The sequence below is a fragment of the Sinohyriopsis cumingii genome, chromosome 7, assembly GCF_028554795.1.
Source record: "Sinohyriopsis cumingii isolate HCF-2022 chromosome 7, ASM2855479v2, whole genome shotgun sequence".
Classification (NCBI taxonomy): Eukaryota; Metazoa; Mollusca; class Bivalvia; order Unionida; family Unionidae; genus Sinohyriopsis; species Sinohyriopsis cumingii.
The window spans coordinates 97,102,420-97,121,532 of NC_142967.1; the positions used below are offsets into that span (position 1 = coordinate 97,102,420).

General features: G+C 38.9%; 1 protein-coding gene and 1 long non-coding RNA gene across 3 annotated transcripts in view; one reads left to right on the top strand and one right to left on the bottom strand.

Annotated features, from left to right (window-relative positions):
* The window catches only part of LOC149795773 (uncharacterized), a 32,305-nt gene that overhangs the window by 12,999 nt on the left and 193 nt on the right, over positions 1 to 19,113 (bottom strand). Inside the window, exons 2-3 of one of the 2 annotated variants that reach the window (XM_089964135.1) lie at positions 18,891 to 18,957; positions 12,246 to 12,505 (exon numbers count right to left, since the gene is read on the bottom strand). In XM_089964135.1, the coding sequence (XP_089820261.1) occupies positions 12,246 to 12,505; positions 18,891 to 18,908 (278 nt within the window). In that variant the 5' untranslated portion in view covers positions 18,909 to 18,957. Of the gene's footprint in view, positions 1 to 12,245; positions 12,569 to 18,890; positions 18,958 to 19,113 lie in introns of both variants that reach the window. The other variant, XM_089964134.1, reaches the window with a different exon arrangement.
* Positions 15,719 to 19,113, top strand: part of LOC149795774 (uncharacterized) — a 29,547-nt gene continuing 26,152 nt past the window's right edge. Inside the window, exons 1-2 of the long non-coding RNA XR_016422143.1 lie at positions 15,719 to 15,748; positions 16,586 to 16,732. This is a non-coding gene — a long non-coding RNA (uncharacterized LOC149795774). The remainder of the gene's footprint in view (positions 15,749 to 16,585; positions 16,733 to 19,113) is intronic.

The window sequence follows — 19,113 nt, forward strand, 5'->3', positions numbered from 1 at the left end:
ACCTCAAGTGCAACGATGGTTACAAGAACAAGCTACCTACACTTTACACAAACCCATTCGACGCAAGTTTTCCAGAAGTCGCACCCGAGTGGAAGGCATCGATCATCAATGGCAAGCCGATTTAGCCGATGTCTCTCATTTGGCCAGCTACAATCGTAGCTACAAATATTTGTTTTGTGTCATCGACGTCTTTTCCAAATTTGCCTGGGTCGTACCCTTGACTTCCAAATCGAGCAGCGAGTTAGTGCGAGCCCTGCAACGAGATTTGAAACAAAGCGGTCGTCACCCTCTTCGATGGCAAACGAACAAAGGCACCGAATTTCTGAACCAAGCTTTCCAAAAAGAATTAAAGAAACGTGACATTCATTTTTTTACCACCGAGAATCCCGAAACCAAAGCCAGCATCGTGGAACGTTTTCAACGCACTTTGAAAGAACGCATGTGGAAATATTTTACGCATCACCACACTCTGAAGTACATCGACATCTTACCGCACCTGGTGCAAGCGTACAACCAATCTTACCATCGAAGCATCGGACGTGCCCCGCAAGAAGTGACTCCCGAGAACGAAGTGCTGGTGTTTGAGCGCCTGTTTGGTACGTCCCCGACGAGGGCTGCCCCCCCCCCCCCAAGAAAAGTGGAGTGTTGACCGTAGGAGATTGGGTACGCATTGGCAAATCCAAACGCACTTTCGACAAAGGTTACTTACCTAACTGGACTACCGAATTGTTTCGTGTCACTGGACGAGTGCATGGCCGTCATCCTGCCGTCTATAAATTGGAAGACATGAACGGGGAAGTGCTCAAAGGAACGTTTTACTTACCCGAGTTACAACGTGTCACCAAAAAAGAAGACGACGTGTACGACATCGAAAGCATTCTCGAACGCAGAACCCGTAAAGTGGGTAAACGACGTGTCAAAGAAGTCAAAGTACGTTGGAAAGGATATCCACCCAGTTTTGATTCTTGGATTGACGCTTCGCAAGTCATCGACTATAAAAAGAAGTGACCATCATGCCCTTTCACACAGACGCAGCTACGTCGACCACTCCTTCACCTAGTTCTTCTCTGCAAGATTTACAAAAACAACCCTTGTGGGTGTGGTGTGGAGAACGTGTGCCTAAAACGCAAATCGTCTTTTTCTACCAAATCTTCGTGGTGTATTGTGTCATCGGGGCAGCCATCGCCAATTTAAGTTTGCAACAAGGAGAAAAACAATTGTGGACCATTTTATTGAGCAGCTGCATCGGTTACCTGCTTCCCAATCCCTCCCTGAAATTCTCTTCCAACCGGAACCACGGGAACCTTGTGTCCAGCGCCAGTGTTAGTCACCACTCCAATAACAACAACAACAACCCTATTTTGGGCGGAGACACGCCTCTGACGTCCAGTAACCCCTCGGACAGCCACAGAACTCTGGAATTATGAGTCACCAAAACCAATTTTACTTAACTTTACCCAGTGACAGTTCCATGGAGGTGTTTCCCAAGAACACGTTGTGCTGTTACACGGCCAAATTACCTCAGACCATCCCATTAGACCACGAAGCCCATTGGGAAGTGGCTTTAGTAGAAATCATTCACCCGACTCAAGTCCTCATTGTCCTTCCCAATCAAAATTTTTTTGATGTGGAAGTTCATGACGAACAATTGCAACAATACTTGGATACCTATGGCAAATATGACAAGAAAACCCCTGGCACAAAAAATCAAAAGTACACTACCATCACTTGTTCGTTCCCCCAGGCTATTATTTTAGTGGTCAACATTTGGTGAGCACTATAACCCCCAGGTTTAATGTCGTGTTTCTGAAAGCTTTGGAAAGTGTCAAAAAAAGTGTTACCATGGAATACCACAAAGCAGCTCGTCGCTTCTTGATGAAATTTGACGGGGGTAAAATCGTGTCCATTTTATTTTGTCCTGAATTGTTTGACATGTTGGGCGGAGACATGGACATGAGAAAGGCCAGGCTCAAGAAAAACGAATTACCAATCATTTACGACAACGAGTCTTTTAGCAAGTTATTTCGTGCCCCGGTAGAACTGAACCAAGGACTGAATTTGATGTTTGTGTACTCCAGTGTGGTGGAGTATAACGTGGTGGGACACACCTCTGTGCCGTTACTGCGTGTCATTCCTTTCAAAGTGGATTCTGCCACGGTCACTGACGAGGAAGGTGGAAACACTTACCATGTTCACAGCGAATTTGTACATCCTCACTATTTGCCTGTCAGCAAGTCGTATTTGGACACGGTCAACATTGCTATAAAAGGAGATCTGGGACAAAATATTACATTCACCAAAGGAAAAGTCACGGTGAAACTCCATTTTCGAAAACGGTTCTCTCACGATTCGTAAGTCATGTATCCAGTGTACCGAGGGGTTGCTCGACAGCGAGGACACTGTTTAGGAGATATGTTAAAATCGGCCTTTCGTTCGGTGGCCCCGGTGTTGAAACCGATGGTGACACGCGGATTGCACGCCTTGAAAGATGCGGCACTGACACAAGGCAAAGAATTTCTCCAAAATGTCATCATCGACAAACAAAATCCTAAAGAAGCCTTCATGAGGGCAGGCAAAAATGTCTTGCTGCAAACGGGCAAAGACCTTTTGGGCCGACGAGACACACCTATAAATGCCCTGCACGCTACCGTGTCAGGCATTGAGCAAGGACAAGGCAGAAAGAGACGACGAAGAAAACACCCTTTCACCAGACTTCACACGTCTAAAGCTAGAAAGGCAAAGAAAAGAAGAACCGTTCGAGACTTAGACGTTTTCGATTATTGAGAAAGAGAAAAAAATGACGCACCGAGAGTGTTGCGCTTGTTCCAAGTCGGAACTGGATCTGTTTGCCATGCCCCCCCACCATGATGACCATGCAAGAATCCCAGTGGGTGGAATTTCATCCCGTCTCCTCTTTGACGGATTCCGCTCTCATCGAGTTTGAAATCGAAGGACAGCCCGAAGATTACATCGATCTGAATAGCAGTTACCTGTACTTGAAAGCCAAAGTGATCAAAACGGACAACACCAATCCAGGAGGCGATGCTAGAGTAGCTCCTGTCAACAATTTCATGCATTCCTTGTTCAGCGAAGTGGACTTGTACTTGAATAACAAACTGGTCAGCAGCAGCATGGATAATTACCCATATCGTGCCTACCTGGAAAATCTCTTGACGTACGGAAAAGAAGCCAAGAATATTCATCTGGATGCTTGCGTGGTATGGAAACCTGACACGGCAGGTGTAGGCACGTTTAACGACACTGTCCTAACAGAAGATGAAAATCCTCACAATGTGGGGTTTAACGACCGTCGTAAGAAAATTCTGCAAAGGCGAAGTTTAGAAGTGATGGATCGTTTGCATTTGGACATGTGGTTACAAGAAAAGTATTTGCTGAACGGGGTTGATATCCGTCTGAGACTGAATCGTAGCAGTGCCGCTTTCCATTTGATGGCCCATGCCAATGAATACAAAACTATCATTTAAGAAGCCCGACTTTACGTGCGTCGTGTGGAAGTGTTACCTAAAGTGGGAAACGACGTCAGTCAGACGTTGAGCAGAACGACCGCCAAGTATCCGATACGACGTGTAGAAGTGAAAACGTTCACCATTCCCGCTGGACAGCGATCTATGATCGAAGATCATCTGTTCCAAGGACAGTTACCCAAGCGTTTGATTGTTGGTATCGTCAGGAATTCAGCCTTCAACGGAACCCACGATCAAAATCCTTTTGACTTTCAACATTACAATGTGTCCAAAATCGAAGTCAGTCGCGACGGCAAGACCTTGTGTACCCGACCCTTTGAGCCCAACTTTGGTGTCGCAAAGAATTATTTGAGATCGTACTTGTCCCTGTACGAAGCCACTGGACAGTTAGGAACCAACACCAGTCACGGTATTTCGTACGACGATTATGCAGGAGGCTATGCTTTGTGGGGTTTTGATTTCACTCCAGACCAAGGCAGCGACGAGGGACATTTCCACCCTATAAAATCGGGTCAGATTCGTGTGGAACTTCAGTTTGCAAATCCACCTCCAGATCACACAGTGAACGTCCTCCTGTATTCAGAATTTGACAATACCATAGAAATCAACAGTTTGAGAGAAGTCATTCTAGACTATTAGAAGCCATGGAAGACTGTTATCCCTCTTTACTTAGTGGAGAAACTTTGAAGATGGAATGTGAGGATACCGGGGAAGAAGAATCTCAAGACAAAGACGAAGAAGTTCTCATGATGAAGTCAAGATGGCCAGAACAAGAAGCCCATTTAGTCTCCTGTTTTGCCAAACACTTGGTCGAAAAAATGACGGAATTGATCAAGAAAGATTGCTATGGATGTCACAACGATCATCCCAGTCAAATTCAACACGATAAATGCCTAATGCTGAGTCAAGAAGAAAAATTGAACGAGTATCTGGACGAAGCTTGGAGTCTCATCTCGGACGAAGTCGTGTTGCATCAGTGGTATAAAGACTTGCGTGAACATTCTTGTCCACCATTAACCACTCAAGAGATCCATCGTATCGAAGCTCTCCTGAATCAGAGTGGGGAGACGAAGCGAAGAAACGGTTATTTGTCAGACATTTTCAAGCAAAAAGTCAGGATCGAATTGGTGACTTACTATTACCTGTGAAGAAGAAGAAAAAAAACACACAAAACATGGATACCTGGGAACTTTATTACCTTTTGAACCACAGTTCGTACACGGCCTCTTGGAATCCTGTCGTCTGTGCTAAAGATGAACTCCCTCATCGCAAACCTCAAGACCATCTAGGTTACGTGATCAACGCAGACGACAGTCATCTCCCAGGAACCCACTGGGTAGCCATCTACGTTCCTCAAGAAGGATGTGTGGAATATTTTGATTCGTATGGATTGCCCCCTTTGGAAGACGGTATCATTGACTTTATGAGAAGAAATGCTCAGACCACCCGATTCAATAATGTGAAATTACAAGGCACAGATTCCTTGGTGTGTGGACAGTACTGTGTGTATTTTCTGCATCATCGCAGTCTGGGTTATTCCTTAGAACATTTAGTGACTCATTTTGATCCTCGTTCTTCTGCTAGAAACGATGTGAAAGTAGATCGATGGTTTTGTGACCATTATGCTTATCTTTTGTCTCAAGCTAGGAAACGTAGTGTCCATCAATGGCCTAATGACTTCCAACAGTGGAAATCACAATTTCATTCACAACGTTGTCAGCCCTGTTTAAAGTAGAGTGTTAATTGAAAAAAATGTTTGATGTTCTATTGTTGGATTATTTTAAAAATGTTATAGTTGTTTGTTAGTGTTAAGTGATTTTGAATAAAAAAAATGTTTTGTTTTGAAAAAAATGCCTTTGTCTTTTGTTTGGCTATAGGAATTTTGATTCATGCTCTTTGACTTCTTACTATCCCTCTCATGACACTCATTGAACGTTGCGGCTCGAAAACCGTGGAGGGATGTTTTCCTTCACGTCCGCGCTTTGACTTTAAAGCCGGGGGTAGCCTCCAGTCTAACCATCCATTATCGACTCATCCTCCTACGAAGATGTGCTCCAAACTAGCTAAGCTAAACGAAGCCTACGTGAATTTGCATAGGGTCAGACACAGTCTGATACCGAAGCCAGAAGAGATAGAGAATGTGAGGATGTTAAAAGTCACTGAAGACCTGATAGAAGAGCTCTTCAGAGAAGAAGTGAACAGGGAGAAAGAAGAATGGACAGAGAAGTACAGACTTCAGAAACAGCAGAGAGAGCAGCAACAGCAGCAGCAGCAGCAACCTGAACCTGACAGAGGCTTTGTCGATTGTCGTATCGACACCAAAGAGTTCTTCTTCTCTTTCCGAAGAAGCAGACCTATCGCCAGAAAGTCTATCCTCAGAGGACATCGCATTCTTAGAAACTAAAAGATTGCCATAGCAAACAAAAAAACAGCCCTTTTCACGGCTACCCATACCTCTAGAAAAGAAATAGTAATCCATTTGCCAATGTGTGTATGTAGAGTAGTGTGAATATAAACACTGGCTCTTTTTATTTGTGTGTGTGTGTGTGTGTGTGTGTGTGTGTGTGTGTGTGTGTGTGTGTGTGTGTGTAAGCGCTCACGTACGTTTGTGTGGATAGCAGATTTTTTGATTTTGTAAGAGCTTAAGTTGGTTTGTGTGAATAGTAGATTAGGGTTTCATTTTAATGCTTTGCGTGTGTGGATAGTAGATCATATGAAATGAGAAAAGTAGGGGATGTTTTCCTTCACGTCCGCGCGTTGTTTGGTTATGATCTAGGTAATATAAATTTTGTTTTAGGGGATGTTTTCCATCACGTCCGCGCTTTCACTATAAGAACCCACAGTGTTCGTCGTTCAAACCATTCTACAGAGAATAAAAAAGAAGATGGCCTCAAACCAACTTGATAAAATGAAAACATTGCAAGACGTCCTGGACAATTTGGGTATGATGGAGCAAATGTTAGTGAGGCTAAACGAGGATCACTATTCTTATAGTCCCCATCGAGTGAAGATGGAGATCAACAATTTAAGAAAAGTAAAGGACATGATCAGTGCTCTGATGAAAGAAATAAAGGAGGAAAAGGAGGATGAAGAGGAAAGGATAAGGATGAGAGAATGGAATGAAAAAATTGAAAAAGAAGAAGAAAATGAGAAGAGGAAGAAAGAAGAGGAGGAGAAGCAGAAAGAAGAGAAAAAGGAGGAAGAAAAGAAAGAAAAGAAGAGAAAAAGTGTAGACAGAAAATAAGAAGCTGGTGCAGAAATAGAAGAAATCAGAAGAAGAAGAAGAAAACCAAAGGCCCTTTTCAGGGCCACCCACATTTCTCGAAAAGAGATCGACTTTCAATTGCCTACCCCATTTTTTATTTAATATATGTGTGTGTGTGTGTGTGTGTGTGTTCTATCCCTCTCCCCTGTTCCCTTTCCATAGACCCCTCAGGTCGGGACCTTATTAAAATAGGGCCCCGACCCTGTTCCATTTTGTCGCTCAACAGACCCACAATCTATTCCCATGTTAAATTTACATTGTCCCCAGATTGTCCCATGGTTTTTCCCCATGTTAAATTTCCATTGTCCCCAGATTGTCCCATGATTTTTCCCCATGTTAAATTTCCATTGTCTCCAGATTCTCCCAAGGGGTCCTGTAATGGTAATTTCCATTGTCTCCAGGGTATCCCACTTCACTACTGACCAGAAACCAAAACTATTTGAACCTCTAAAGGAGTAAGATCTCTCTTATATATATATATATATATATATATATATATATATATATATATATATATATATATAATAAGAGATCTTAAGAGAAACTCAAAATCTGCAGAGAAAAACATTGAGGCTACAACACTTTCACTGCAGCTCGTTACAAATTAAATTAAAACCGTACTAATAAAAAATAGCTTTAAGTTAAACTACAAATAAAGGAATTATCAAAATTATAAAGAGTTGCAATTATAAACGTTTAGTGTGTTTTTTCTGGAGTTTATTGTGGTATAAACTGTCGTTTGCCGTCTGACATAGCTTACATGACGCCTTTCGGGTGTTATTTGCTGTGTGAATTGGCAACTGACAGTTTATACCATGATAAAGAAAAAACAACACTAAACTTTTAAATAACATCTATGTAGAAAATGCGAAGAGTAGTTAAAGTATTTTTTAGGATTAGGGATATTTTCATCAAGATTATAAACTGCTGGTCACCCACCATTGTATGAAATTTCAGAGATTTAAGAGATGATTATGTGTAAGCATTATATAATTTTTGTAAGATGTCATGTGCTATAGGATTTATCTATTTATCAAGGCCCGGAAAAGCTGGACATTATTCGGCTCGTTTCATAAATTCAGTGTTAGATCATTACCCATTAGAGATCCTCTATATATATAATTACGGTAAGAGACGTCATAGCGTCGTATTCATGAGGTCACTCAGCTAAAATTACATTTTCATATTGTTACGACGATTCTATGGTCTTACATTACAAGAAAGAGCAAAACTAAGAAGTTTTTATAACTGAAAATATCATTTATTTCTCTAAAGTACAAAATTAATGAATTAAAAATAATTTTCAGCATGGTGAATGAATTCCTATAATCCTAAAATTTATATCTGTTCCGATAGTTCTGAGTAATCCGAATAAGTTCCCAATTTATTCGGAACGTTACTAATGTATTGATGTGTCAACAATACGGAAAAAGAATCAATGATATATGTCTTTAAATGAAAACACGGTTATTCCAATACAGGTATTAATCCAAGTGGATTTGCATGAATTCACGGTAATTCCTTATAGCTGTTTTATATATAAATAGTCTTGAAATTAATGTTAGAGCACTGCAATTCCATAGAAACAACCCTGTCAATAATTCGTTAAGACCATTAGTACTACTAATGAAGCCTAATTCAGCCTGATAATTCACTTATAAAGAAAGATAATACGCAGCAACTAAAATTGCAATACATGGCTTTGAATAAATCATTCTTGGTATTTCGATATATTCTATCAGTAAACAAATCAGCTGTTATAATTCTGGTTATTTGCAAATTAAGTCAGGCTGGCCTTTTCCAGAACTAGTGTACTTGTCGGATCACGTGATTTTTACTTGCATTTAACAGTTCGACTTAGCCTTGATTTTTATGAATGAATGGATTCACGCATTTGATACATGACTCATCTTACGTACAAACTAGGATCATACGATTTTAGCATTAAAAATGTCATTAACTAAAAGATCCCAATAAAAATTATTAGTATGACAATAATACACATACTATATACATAATCCAAAACAAACTGTAATACATATTTTTAATTAAATAACTTAATAAAACAATTGTGGAACTTTGCTTCAGTAAATACTTATTTTTTTATGCACTAGTAAACCTGTCATACTCACTTCGAATACCGCTCCTGTGGCCTAGTGGTTAGAGCGTCCGCCTCAGATGCGGGAGGTCGTGGGTTCGATCCCCGGCCGAGTCATACCAAATGCTTACAAAAATGGTACTAACAGTAAATCGCTTGGCGCTCAGCATTAAGAGGTTAGTGGCATTATCAACTGTTTACACATTTTGTTCTAGTGTTAGGACTGGTCGGCCTGGTGTCAGAATAATGTGAATGGGTGGGACATCATGCGGCATGATGCCCCAGTGCTAGACATCACTATAAACTGTCACACTGCAGACATCGTAGTGATATGACTGAAAAATTGTTAAAGCTACGTTAAAAATCCAGATCACACACACACACCTCACTTCGAATCGGTCGATAGAATGTTCACTGGTTAATAATATTAGTCACATGTTAGTTTATCGGGGTGTACAGAATGGTGTGACCGTCACCGTCTAAATTGTAGAGTAAATATTGAGTGAGGCATCATGTGTTAAAAACTTCAGTATTGTCACCCAATTGATAAATGTTTCCGTTATATACTCTCGTTCAAGTTTGCTATCTAAAATTTATAAAGAGTTTGAAAGCATCAAATTACTTGGCAGTATCAGCTGTTTACAGTTTTTGTTCTGCTGTGTTTTATGTACATTCGCACAGTAAACAATTCTTTCTTAATTCAAGATAGCAAAGCATACGCTTAACAAAAAAATAAAAACATAATTGAATTCTATCCATGATCTTTTGAGTGAGAGATCGACATATTTCCACCCGGTTAGAGTGATTAGTACGTTGGAAAATAATATTTCGTTGCTTATGTCATGGACTGTTAAAGTAAAAGTTAATTTTTAAAATTGTGTCTCATTTGGAAAACAACTAATTCACGAACTAACCTCTAATTGCTTACACACCATATCATAATTATTATTACAAAACTGCGAGACAGACACCGGCTGCTGTACGAAATAGAACATAACGAAACAATTCTTTTTATGGTGGCTGTAGTCGATAAAATCAGCCGCCAAACCTGTAATGGTATTGATGGGTATGTGCTATGTTTGGAAGAGTTTACATAATTGGAATATTTAGGACTCGTCCCTAATGCACTAACCAGTCGCTTATATTGTTACCCTGGCCTCCCATGGTCCTCCGCACAGAAGGCCATGCACACGCTGTTGAACGGCCGATACCGGGTAAGAAATTCAAGATAACGGAAAGATTATTTAAAAAATGCGTTGGCAACAAAAAAGAACATTTATGTATTACTACCGCCTTCTTAAATCTCTACCGGCATCGGCCATTCATGGGAGCGTGTCTGGCCTCGTGTGCGGAACATGATGTGAAGCTAGGTACCGGGCTACCCGTCGCTGTGCGGATAGTCTTCACTACTGTGGTCACACATCAGCATTTCAAGAGTTAGATAGTAAATGAGATATTTGTCTTCTAACATCTGAAGCGGAAAGTATCCGCCAATCGTTTCACCCAGTTGTGTACCACTAGTCGTCATATCACTTACTTACACATCGCTTGTAAGTCACATAATCTAGTTTTGATCATATTTGAACTCCTCGCTTGTAAGTCACAGGATCTAGGTGTTATGCATATTTGATTAATTATATCTGATTTAATATATATTTAATTCAATTTAATTGTTTGTCAGTTTTACATTTTTTATTTTTCATTACATGATATTGTCATGTAAAAGTATTCACTACAGATGATACTTTTTCAGAAAATAGTTTGACCTTGACTGTTAGTTTATAAACACCAGGTGTTGATCAAAATCCTGACCATGTTTCAGAATTGGTAGCAACCTTCGTAAACAAGTTCTATTTTATTTTAAAATGATCGGTTGTTTCCAAGGTCATGGTGGGACTTTGTCTCTAAGATATAAACAATTCTTTTTATTTTTTTTATTTCTTAGAGTAAAAATGATTGGTTTTCGTCAGGGTAACACTGGGTAAACGTATCTGTAACAAGTACTTGCTTCTATAAACTTCCAGAAGATGATCACGTGACCCTTGTTTACGTTTTAGAAAGCCCATATAACCCATGTTTTGGAGAATTAATCTCAGTAGAAGCTGGGCTGTTAAACTGTTAGTTATATGTTGTGCTGTTTGGAGTTATTTCAAATTACTTGGTTTGGAGTTATTTCAAATTACTTGAATTCAAAAAGTTTTAATTCCATTATTTTTCTGGAAAATACGTGTGCTCATGTAATATTGTGGAACAAGGACATTTTTTTTATAAAGAAAATTTTCAGCTATCAGAAAACGGAGTGATAATTTTCATTTTCACAAGGAACTATAGACTTCAACGATACAGATTGCAGCATACGTCATCGTCTTCCATCTTGGATTCTTCGTCGGGATTCGAACGTGAAATCAGTAGGACATTTTGTTATTAGGACTACTAAAATTTTAATCTCGGATTATTTTTGGATTAGTTTTGGATTTTATTCTATAAAACCGTAAGTTCGTATTTTTTTTTATTTTTACAGAAGTTTTCCAGGAAAAAATAAATTATTGCATTTTTCAAAGCTTGTTGTTTTCACTCTTTCTTGTGTTACTGTTTATTCGAGCCTAAACAAGTGACATAAGACTAGGTATGATCTTTGAGTTTGTACACACCTCTAAAATTTCGTTGAAATAAAGCGTGGATTTTAGCTCATTTTATACAGTTATAACCTCGAATTTGTTCCACTAGCAGTATATGCAAATGTTAGTATCGTCACCATGTCAAAGTCTGTGAATTCACTTATTCACTTGGTTTATACTAGCCTAAAAGTTAAAGTGTTAGTATCGTCACCGTGTCAAAGTCTGTGAATTCACTTATTCACTTGGTTTATACTAGCCTAAAAGTTAAAGTGTTAGTATCGTCACCATGTCAAAGTCTGTGAATTCACTTATTCACTTGGTTTATACTAGCCTAAAAGTTAAAGTGTTAGTATCGTCACCGTGTCAAAATCTGTGAATTCACTTATTCACTTGGTTTATACTAGCCTAAAAGTTAAAGTGCAAACAACATTGATTTTCAATCTGCTCAATAACACTTTTTTTTTGGCTCGATCTACCATAAAATTAATTTATGTGCATTTCTAAGAGTTCATGACGTATACAATGTACTAGATTGCAAGAGGTCTTGATTTGTCATACTCAGTATCCGTACATTCCAAATGTTTATGATTGACCTGTAGAAAATATACAGTAGATCTCCTTTATGACAGTCCTGCCATTCGTTTAGATAATAAAAAATGTATACAACTTTAACATTGAGATTTATCCAGTGCGTGGACGGACGGACAGGCATACATATGCCAAAGTGATCACTATGTCGAGATTTCCCAATGCGAATTCGAAAAAACAGTGTACCTTACCATAGCCTGTGACTGTCCTTAACAAATGCCCTTTCATGGTCTCGTATGTTTCCACGATCATCAGTTTGGCATTCGATAGTACGTGTTTCTGCATGTCTTTTTTCCAGTTTCTTCTCTAGATCCTTGCTCAACAGCCTTAACTTTCTGATTTCAACTTTCAAGTCAGTGTTCTCGTGAAACATGTGCTTGCAGTTGGGGCAGGTGGTTTCGAAAGGATAACGGGCTTCCAAATCTATAGCCCTGACCTCAGGTTCAAATCCCTCAAAAAAACGGAAATGGGATATGTTTTGTTTCTTTGGGAAAAAAGGCGACAATTTTCCTTGCTGAAAAGTTATTTCATTAATAATGATTAATTAGTCAGTAATGACAAAGTAGTGGCAGAAAATGAAGATCTGTGATTTTGCTAAGTCACGACAGGAGCGTTTTAACTAGACTTCGTGAGCATTTGGCGGGTGGCATATATTTTTATCTCCGTGAGAAGGTACCAGACATACTTCCTTTTATATTCTTGTTACCACTATACACCATAAAGGAAAGGTCTTTGTTCCATAGGTAGTATTAATTTTCATCGTCCGATAACATCAGCAGGTTGATATTTTCATCCATAGTTTTATCGGAGATGCGTGTAGGGAAGAGAGCGTGGATCAGACAAGGACGTTGACGGTGATGGTGTAGTTTAGGTTCTCAGACTTGGTAATGTCAGAGACCTTCGTACGATACTTAAACTTATAGCGTTCCCATATACTTACAGTAATTGCTAGTACGATTGGTTTAGTCATAGGTATGAGAAAGGGCGATGAAAGTGACTCATCCAAAACGTCGTTGCTTTTACGTTAATGACGACTTTCCTGGAAATCCACGGAGGGGGGGGGGGTATTTCCCTTGTCTAGAAACGGACGGTAGTGCGAAATGCAGAGCTTTGCCGTCTCGCATCTGACAAGCCTCGAGCCTGAGCCGTTGTTGGTAAACTTTTTCAATCGTTCTTCCATATGGCCATAAGGATCAGGTCATCAAGGTCAACAGCCAACGACGGCACTTCTGCAAGGCTGGCCATACGTAAACCGGTATGTAGATAGCTTCCCCTTCTCATGTAACTTTTTCTTGTCTTAAAGCTAAGATTAAACTTGACACACTTCTTTCCATGACCCTGTGTAAGGATATTTATCAAACCGGGGGTCAGAGCCTGAGCAATTTGGAGAGGTGTGTTTCTACAGGGTAGCCTCGTGGCACCAGGGCCCGATAGTCGACGATGGTTTTATCTTTCGAGTGCGACTTTCTCTTTTGTACAAGAGTGGGCAGAAGGTTTGGGGGAGAAGCCGTTGCCTCCTTGGAAGCCTTCAGCCTTACCTATCGTTTAGCCACTTCGGATAGCCTGGAGGTCCGTATGTGTTGCTGTTCTGGAGTCGGTGTGTGTGATTGCCTTGGTGCCGGTATGAGTGGCTGTCTTGAAGCTGGTGTGCGCTTTTGCAGCCTAGGAGCTGGCATGGGTCGCCCGGTAGCTGGTGGGATTAGCTGTCGTGCTTTGTCGGTCAGTGTTGCCTCCATCATATCATGATATTTGTTATCAGTGTTCTGCCTCTCCTTAAGAAGGACGTTCATTATCTTTACGTTAGGCATATATAGCAAAGACAGTTGTATAGCACTGTGCACTACCAATATCGAAATGCAAACTCTAACGAAACAGTAAGTGTTAAAGCATTTCTTCCCGCGGAAGTTATACAGCCTAATGGCATCTTGGCGAATTACTGAGTTCGTTTGCGACTCATAGTTTACGATAGTATATCATATGAATATCTCTAATTGATGTCTTGTTGATCACTTATAACCTGATGAGGCTGGTCTTTGTTACCCTTCTTTGTGGCTATCACGTCCTCTAAAATCCTTACTCCTAACTAGCGTTATATTACAAGATATATAAAGTCTTCCGTCTCTCTGGAAATTGCCTGCCATGAGATTTTATGATGTGGGGATCAACGTCCCTCTAAGCGAGTATTAGATGTGCTCGCTATGCACGCTGCATTGTGCAAGCAGTACGGTGATTTTAGCATTAATGTTGGATTGAATATTTGGTAATTTTGATCTGCTGCGCGGAGAACAATTCAGCTGCGCGGGGATGTCTGAGCACTTGCGCGGCCGCGCGCGCGTGCAGCTTATAGGGAACGTTGATTGGTGGGGATGGGTGGGTTAGTGATATATATATATATATATATATATATATATATATATATATATATATATATATATATATATATATATATATATATATATATATATGGGGGTATAGGTAGGTAGGTAGGTATGTGACACGTTTGCTCAGCCCCAGTTCGAAAGTCGTGTATAAATTAAGGTATTATTACAAGCCATGCTTTGATGCTTAAACATTGCCGCAGGTTAGAGTTAAAATGAATTGGAGGGATAGGAGTCCGACTTAAGCAGCGACATCTCCGGATTAACCATTCATATATACTCGCTTAATGTCATGATGATCTGCCACAGACGCCTATCGTCTCCAGTTAGTATGTTGGTGACAGTCACCTACTTTATGCTATGTTACCATGACTGCCAAGAGCCTGCCTAGACCAATCTTCCGCCCACCTCCACCCCGCCTAAGAAAAGATTCACGGTGTCTAGTGAAATCGTTGCGACTGCGTGACTTGACAAAACGGTATTAAAAAAACTATTAAAAAAATCCATACAATTTTAATACGAGTAATTAGTAACTTAACTATGTGTTAACATTTTAAAGAAAAGAAAAAATATATTTAAACATTTGTATTTACTTTTATAGGTAACATAAAGCATACAAATTACTATCGATTATATTTGTCTTAAATAACAACCTAAAGCTTGAAGTGTATCATTTTACTATCAGTTTACATCGAAACGTAGTACCTTAACATCTGACATACAACGTATAATGTATTTTTCTGCATACGGTAACAAGCTTGATCTAGTCTTAAAAAAAGGACCAGGAATTCTATACCAGGAATGTCTCATTAGTACCAATGAATCGATCATTTTTATTTTCGATGTCACTTATGGTGTGAAAATAAATATTTAAAAGATTCCTCCATTATCAGACTTTAACCGACTTTAGATCGTACTGGAATATTTTTTGACCAGTCAGAAGCTTGCATTTTTACAAGTGGCGTGAGATTTCCAAATCTGGAAAACACCTATTACTCATAATAATGTTGAGAAACGTTTTCGGGCCAGGAGACTAAGGTCTCACTGGATAGTTTCGTATTTTGACCCACCCCCCCACCCCCCATTTTTAAGGTAGAAGGCATGAACCTAATTATCACAAGCCTAGCATTTATAAATTCACACATAAGCTAAATCTATAATGTGGTTTAGATTTACTTTGAGTTAGGCTTGGAAATAGGTTGGCTTGTTGGTGACTGCCTGTCACAGTTAGATGAGCATTGGAAATCAAATGCGTAACTCGGGCTGCAAATGAGTTGCCGACTTGGCTTACGTATTTATGTGTGTCTGCTACAGAGGTAAATATCTAAGGATCTAGATGGTTGAGGGGTGATGAAAAGTATGCTAATTTGTTATAGTACTAGTGAACTTTATTCATGCATAAGACACATACTGATTCTTTTAGCTGCCTTGTCACAGAAAAATATTCAAAATAGCTATTTCTTGTCAAAAATGAATGTCAAATTTAGGGGTTGGTGGTAGTGTTGGTTCAGTATAAAGACCACCAGTTGCATCAGGAATTAATCCGATTACTGCAGTCAAAATCTCACATGTATGCTTTCTACAAAAATCATTAGTTTGTTTTTATTTGTATCTTCAGTGTAAAATTATTCTCATTTTTCTATAATTGGTCATTGTCGGATGAAAATTCACCAGATAAACTGTCCAGTGAGACCTTAAGAACCGGTGTCATTTTTTTAGTCTTGTCAAATGTGATTCACTGTGCCATAAATCGTTTCCTTATTGCCTCCATGTCTTGAATCTGACATAGTTAGGTATTCCAAACATACACTTCCTGTAGATTTGATAGCACTTAATTACAGTAGAAGAAGGGAGTTAACCCAACAGTTTTAATGTTACCAGGTATTGCTCCTGATCCATTCTCCTAATGAACAACATAAGTTTCATGCAATGTGGTTTAATTGAAGTATTTCACATACTTATTCAGTTTATCAACATTTTCAGTACAAACTTAGTATATTTTCATAATTTTATGATGATTGCCTTAATTTAATGCTCTTATATCCATATCTACTCATGATGTAATGTTTCAATACATATATTTCATCTTATTTACAGAAATTTAAGTTATAATGACCTTTATATAAGAAGTTCAGGGTTTTATTTTCTGGTAGGCCTCAAGGTGTATGGGAGCACACTTGCCGAAGTGATATTGCTAACAGCAGGACAACATAAAAAATTTATTGAGAGTCAGACATGCCAATTGTTGTGGAGCTATCACAGGAACAAATATATCTGCACCAGTTTCATGAAAGTTTTTGGTGAGTTATGTTAAATGGATGTCCCTTTTTACATTGTGTTTTTTCTCCTCCCCTTTTTTACTTTGCATGATTTTCTATTTGCTTTAGATTCTATTCTATGCAGGTGAGAATCATTAGCAAAACAAACTTCTAAATAGCAGCAACTTCAACAATATTATGTGCCGGCCAGTTTGAAAATGATTTAAAGGTGACCTTCTTAGTGTTCTTAAAATACATTATCCATGAATATTGTTTTATCAACAGATGGGATAAATCTGGGTATTGAATTTCGTTGTTTAAGTTTCCCAGCTGATGTGGTTCAGTTTACAAAGATTGGTCATACATTTGATGTTACCTGATGAGTTGCCTCCCTTAAGTCTACCTCGGATTTCTCTATTCTAGAATAGATTTGACCTTCTTCATGAAATCAGTGAGAGAGTTCTGGTCAGTTTATATATGAAGTGCATCGATATTATTCTTTCAAGTACTTAGCATGTACATTCTGCAGCTATTGTACAAGAAATTCAGCTTGGCTTCTTTTACATCTTTTGTTCACTACTATATCAGATTGCATGAAGAGTTGTATTATTTGTGCTCTCAGATATCTCTGATATCACCAGGCATTAACACGACAGGGTGTATTAGCTATGAAAAATGATGAAACTGACATATTATAAGGAAATTGTATGTTTCAGAGGTGAAAGTAATACATGAAGTATGAAGCTGTCTCATAGCTGTTGCTCTGTTTGATAGCCTTTGGTCATCAATAAATTCAATAAATCATTGGACACAACCAATTTTGAATTTTAAACTTCTTAAGGTTGCGTTTTATTTAGGATTGGCCAAAGCTTTAAAAATAAGAAGATTTTCCCTTAATCAGACTGCTATTTGAATTCTTAAGGTCTCATTGGATAGTTTCGTATTTTGACACCCCCCCCCCCCCAATTTTTAAGGTAGAAGGCATGAACCTAATTATCACAAGCCTAGCATTTATAAATTCACACATAAGCTAAATCTATAATGTGGTTTAGATTTACTTTGAGTTAGGCTTGGAAATAGGTTGGCTTGTTGGTGACTGCCTGTCACAGTTAGATGAGCATTGGAGATCAAATGCGTAACTTGGGCTGCAAATGAGCTGCCGACTTGGCTTACGTATTTATGTGTGTCTGCTACAGAGGTAAATATCTAAGAATCTAGATGGTTGAGGGGTGATGTGATGTGATGTGATGTGATTTTTGATTTTTAACGTAGCTTTAACAATTTTTCAGTCATATCGCTACGATGTCTGCAGTGTGGCAGTTTATAGTGATGTCTAGCACTGGGGCATCATGCCGCAGACATGTAGCATGATGTCCCACCCAGTCACATTATCCTGACACCAGGCCGACCAGTCCTAACACTGAAGGGTGATGAAAAGTATGCTAATTTGTTATAGTCCTAGTGAACTTTATTCATGCATAAGGCACATACTGATTCTTTTAGCTGCCTTGTCACAGAAAAATATTTAAAATAGCTATTTCTTGTCAAAAATTAATGTCAAATTTAGGGGTTGGTGGCAGTGTTGGTTCAGTATAAAAACTACCAGATGCATCAGGAATTAACCTGATTACTGCAGTCAAAATCTCACATGTATGCTTTCTACAAAAATCATTAGTTTGTTTTATTTGTATCTTCAGTGTAAAATTATTCTCATTTTTCTGTAATTGGTCATTGTCGGATGAAAATTCACCAGATAAACTGTCCAGTGAGACCTAACGGACGACGTACGTCCTTTGGAACAAGTTGTTTATATCCCCTTTAACTTCATTGATAAATACATCTATTAAATAGCTGTTTTTGTGTTTGTTTTTTGTTTTTAGAGAAATTATTAATAGCATTATAACTTTGACTGTTCTGATTTTGAAATTAACCGAGATTAACAGTGTTGTACACGAATGTGGATCAGATCTGTGTTAACCGGATGCTTGTCCCTGCCCCAAAGATTTAACTTGTGATTTATTGTTGCGAAAGATATTTTCAACTTATTTCTTATATTAAGTCTGGAATCCTCGATTTCTCTCTGTGTGTGTGTGTGTGTGTGGTTACGTAGTGTATTGTTATAATGATGTATTTTGGTTCATAAACAACAAATATCTAATTACTGAAAATGATGTATGTGAAAGAAGTAAACTTCACTTACATCTCTTCTTGGCTGCATACTTAGATATACCCAGTGATGTGATTATGTACCGTATTAATCAGATGGCCTGAAGTAGAAATATGAGAAATTCTAAATTAAATAGATTTGACATTTATGGGGGGAGATACAGACAGACATACGGATAAACACAGACAAAGGGAGAGCGAACTAGAGGAACAGACCGAGAGAAAGATAGAGAAATCGTCAAATCAAACTTAGCCTT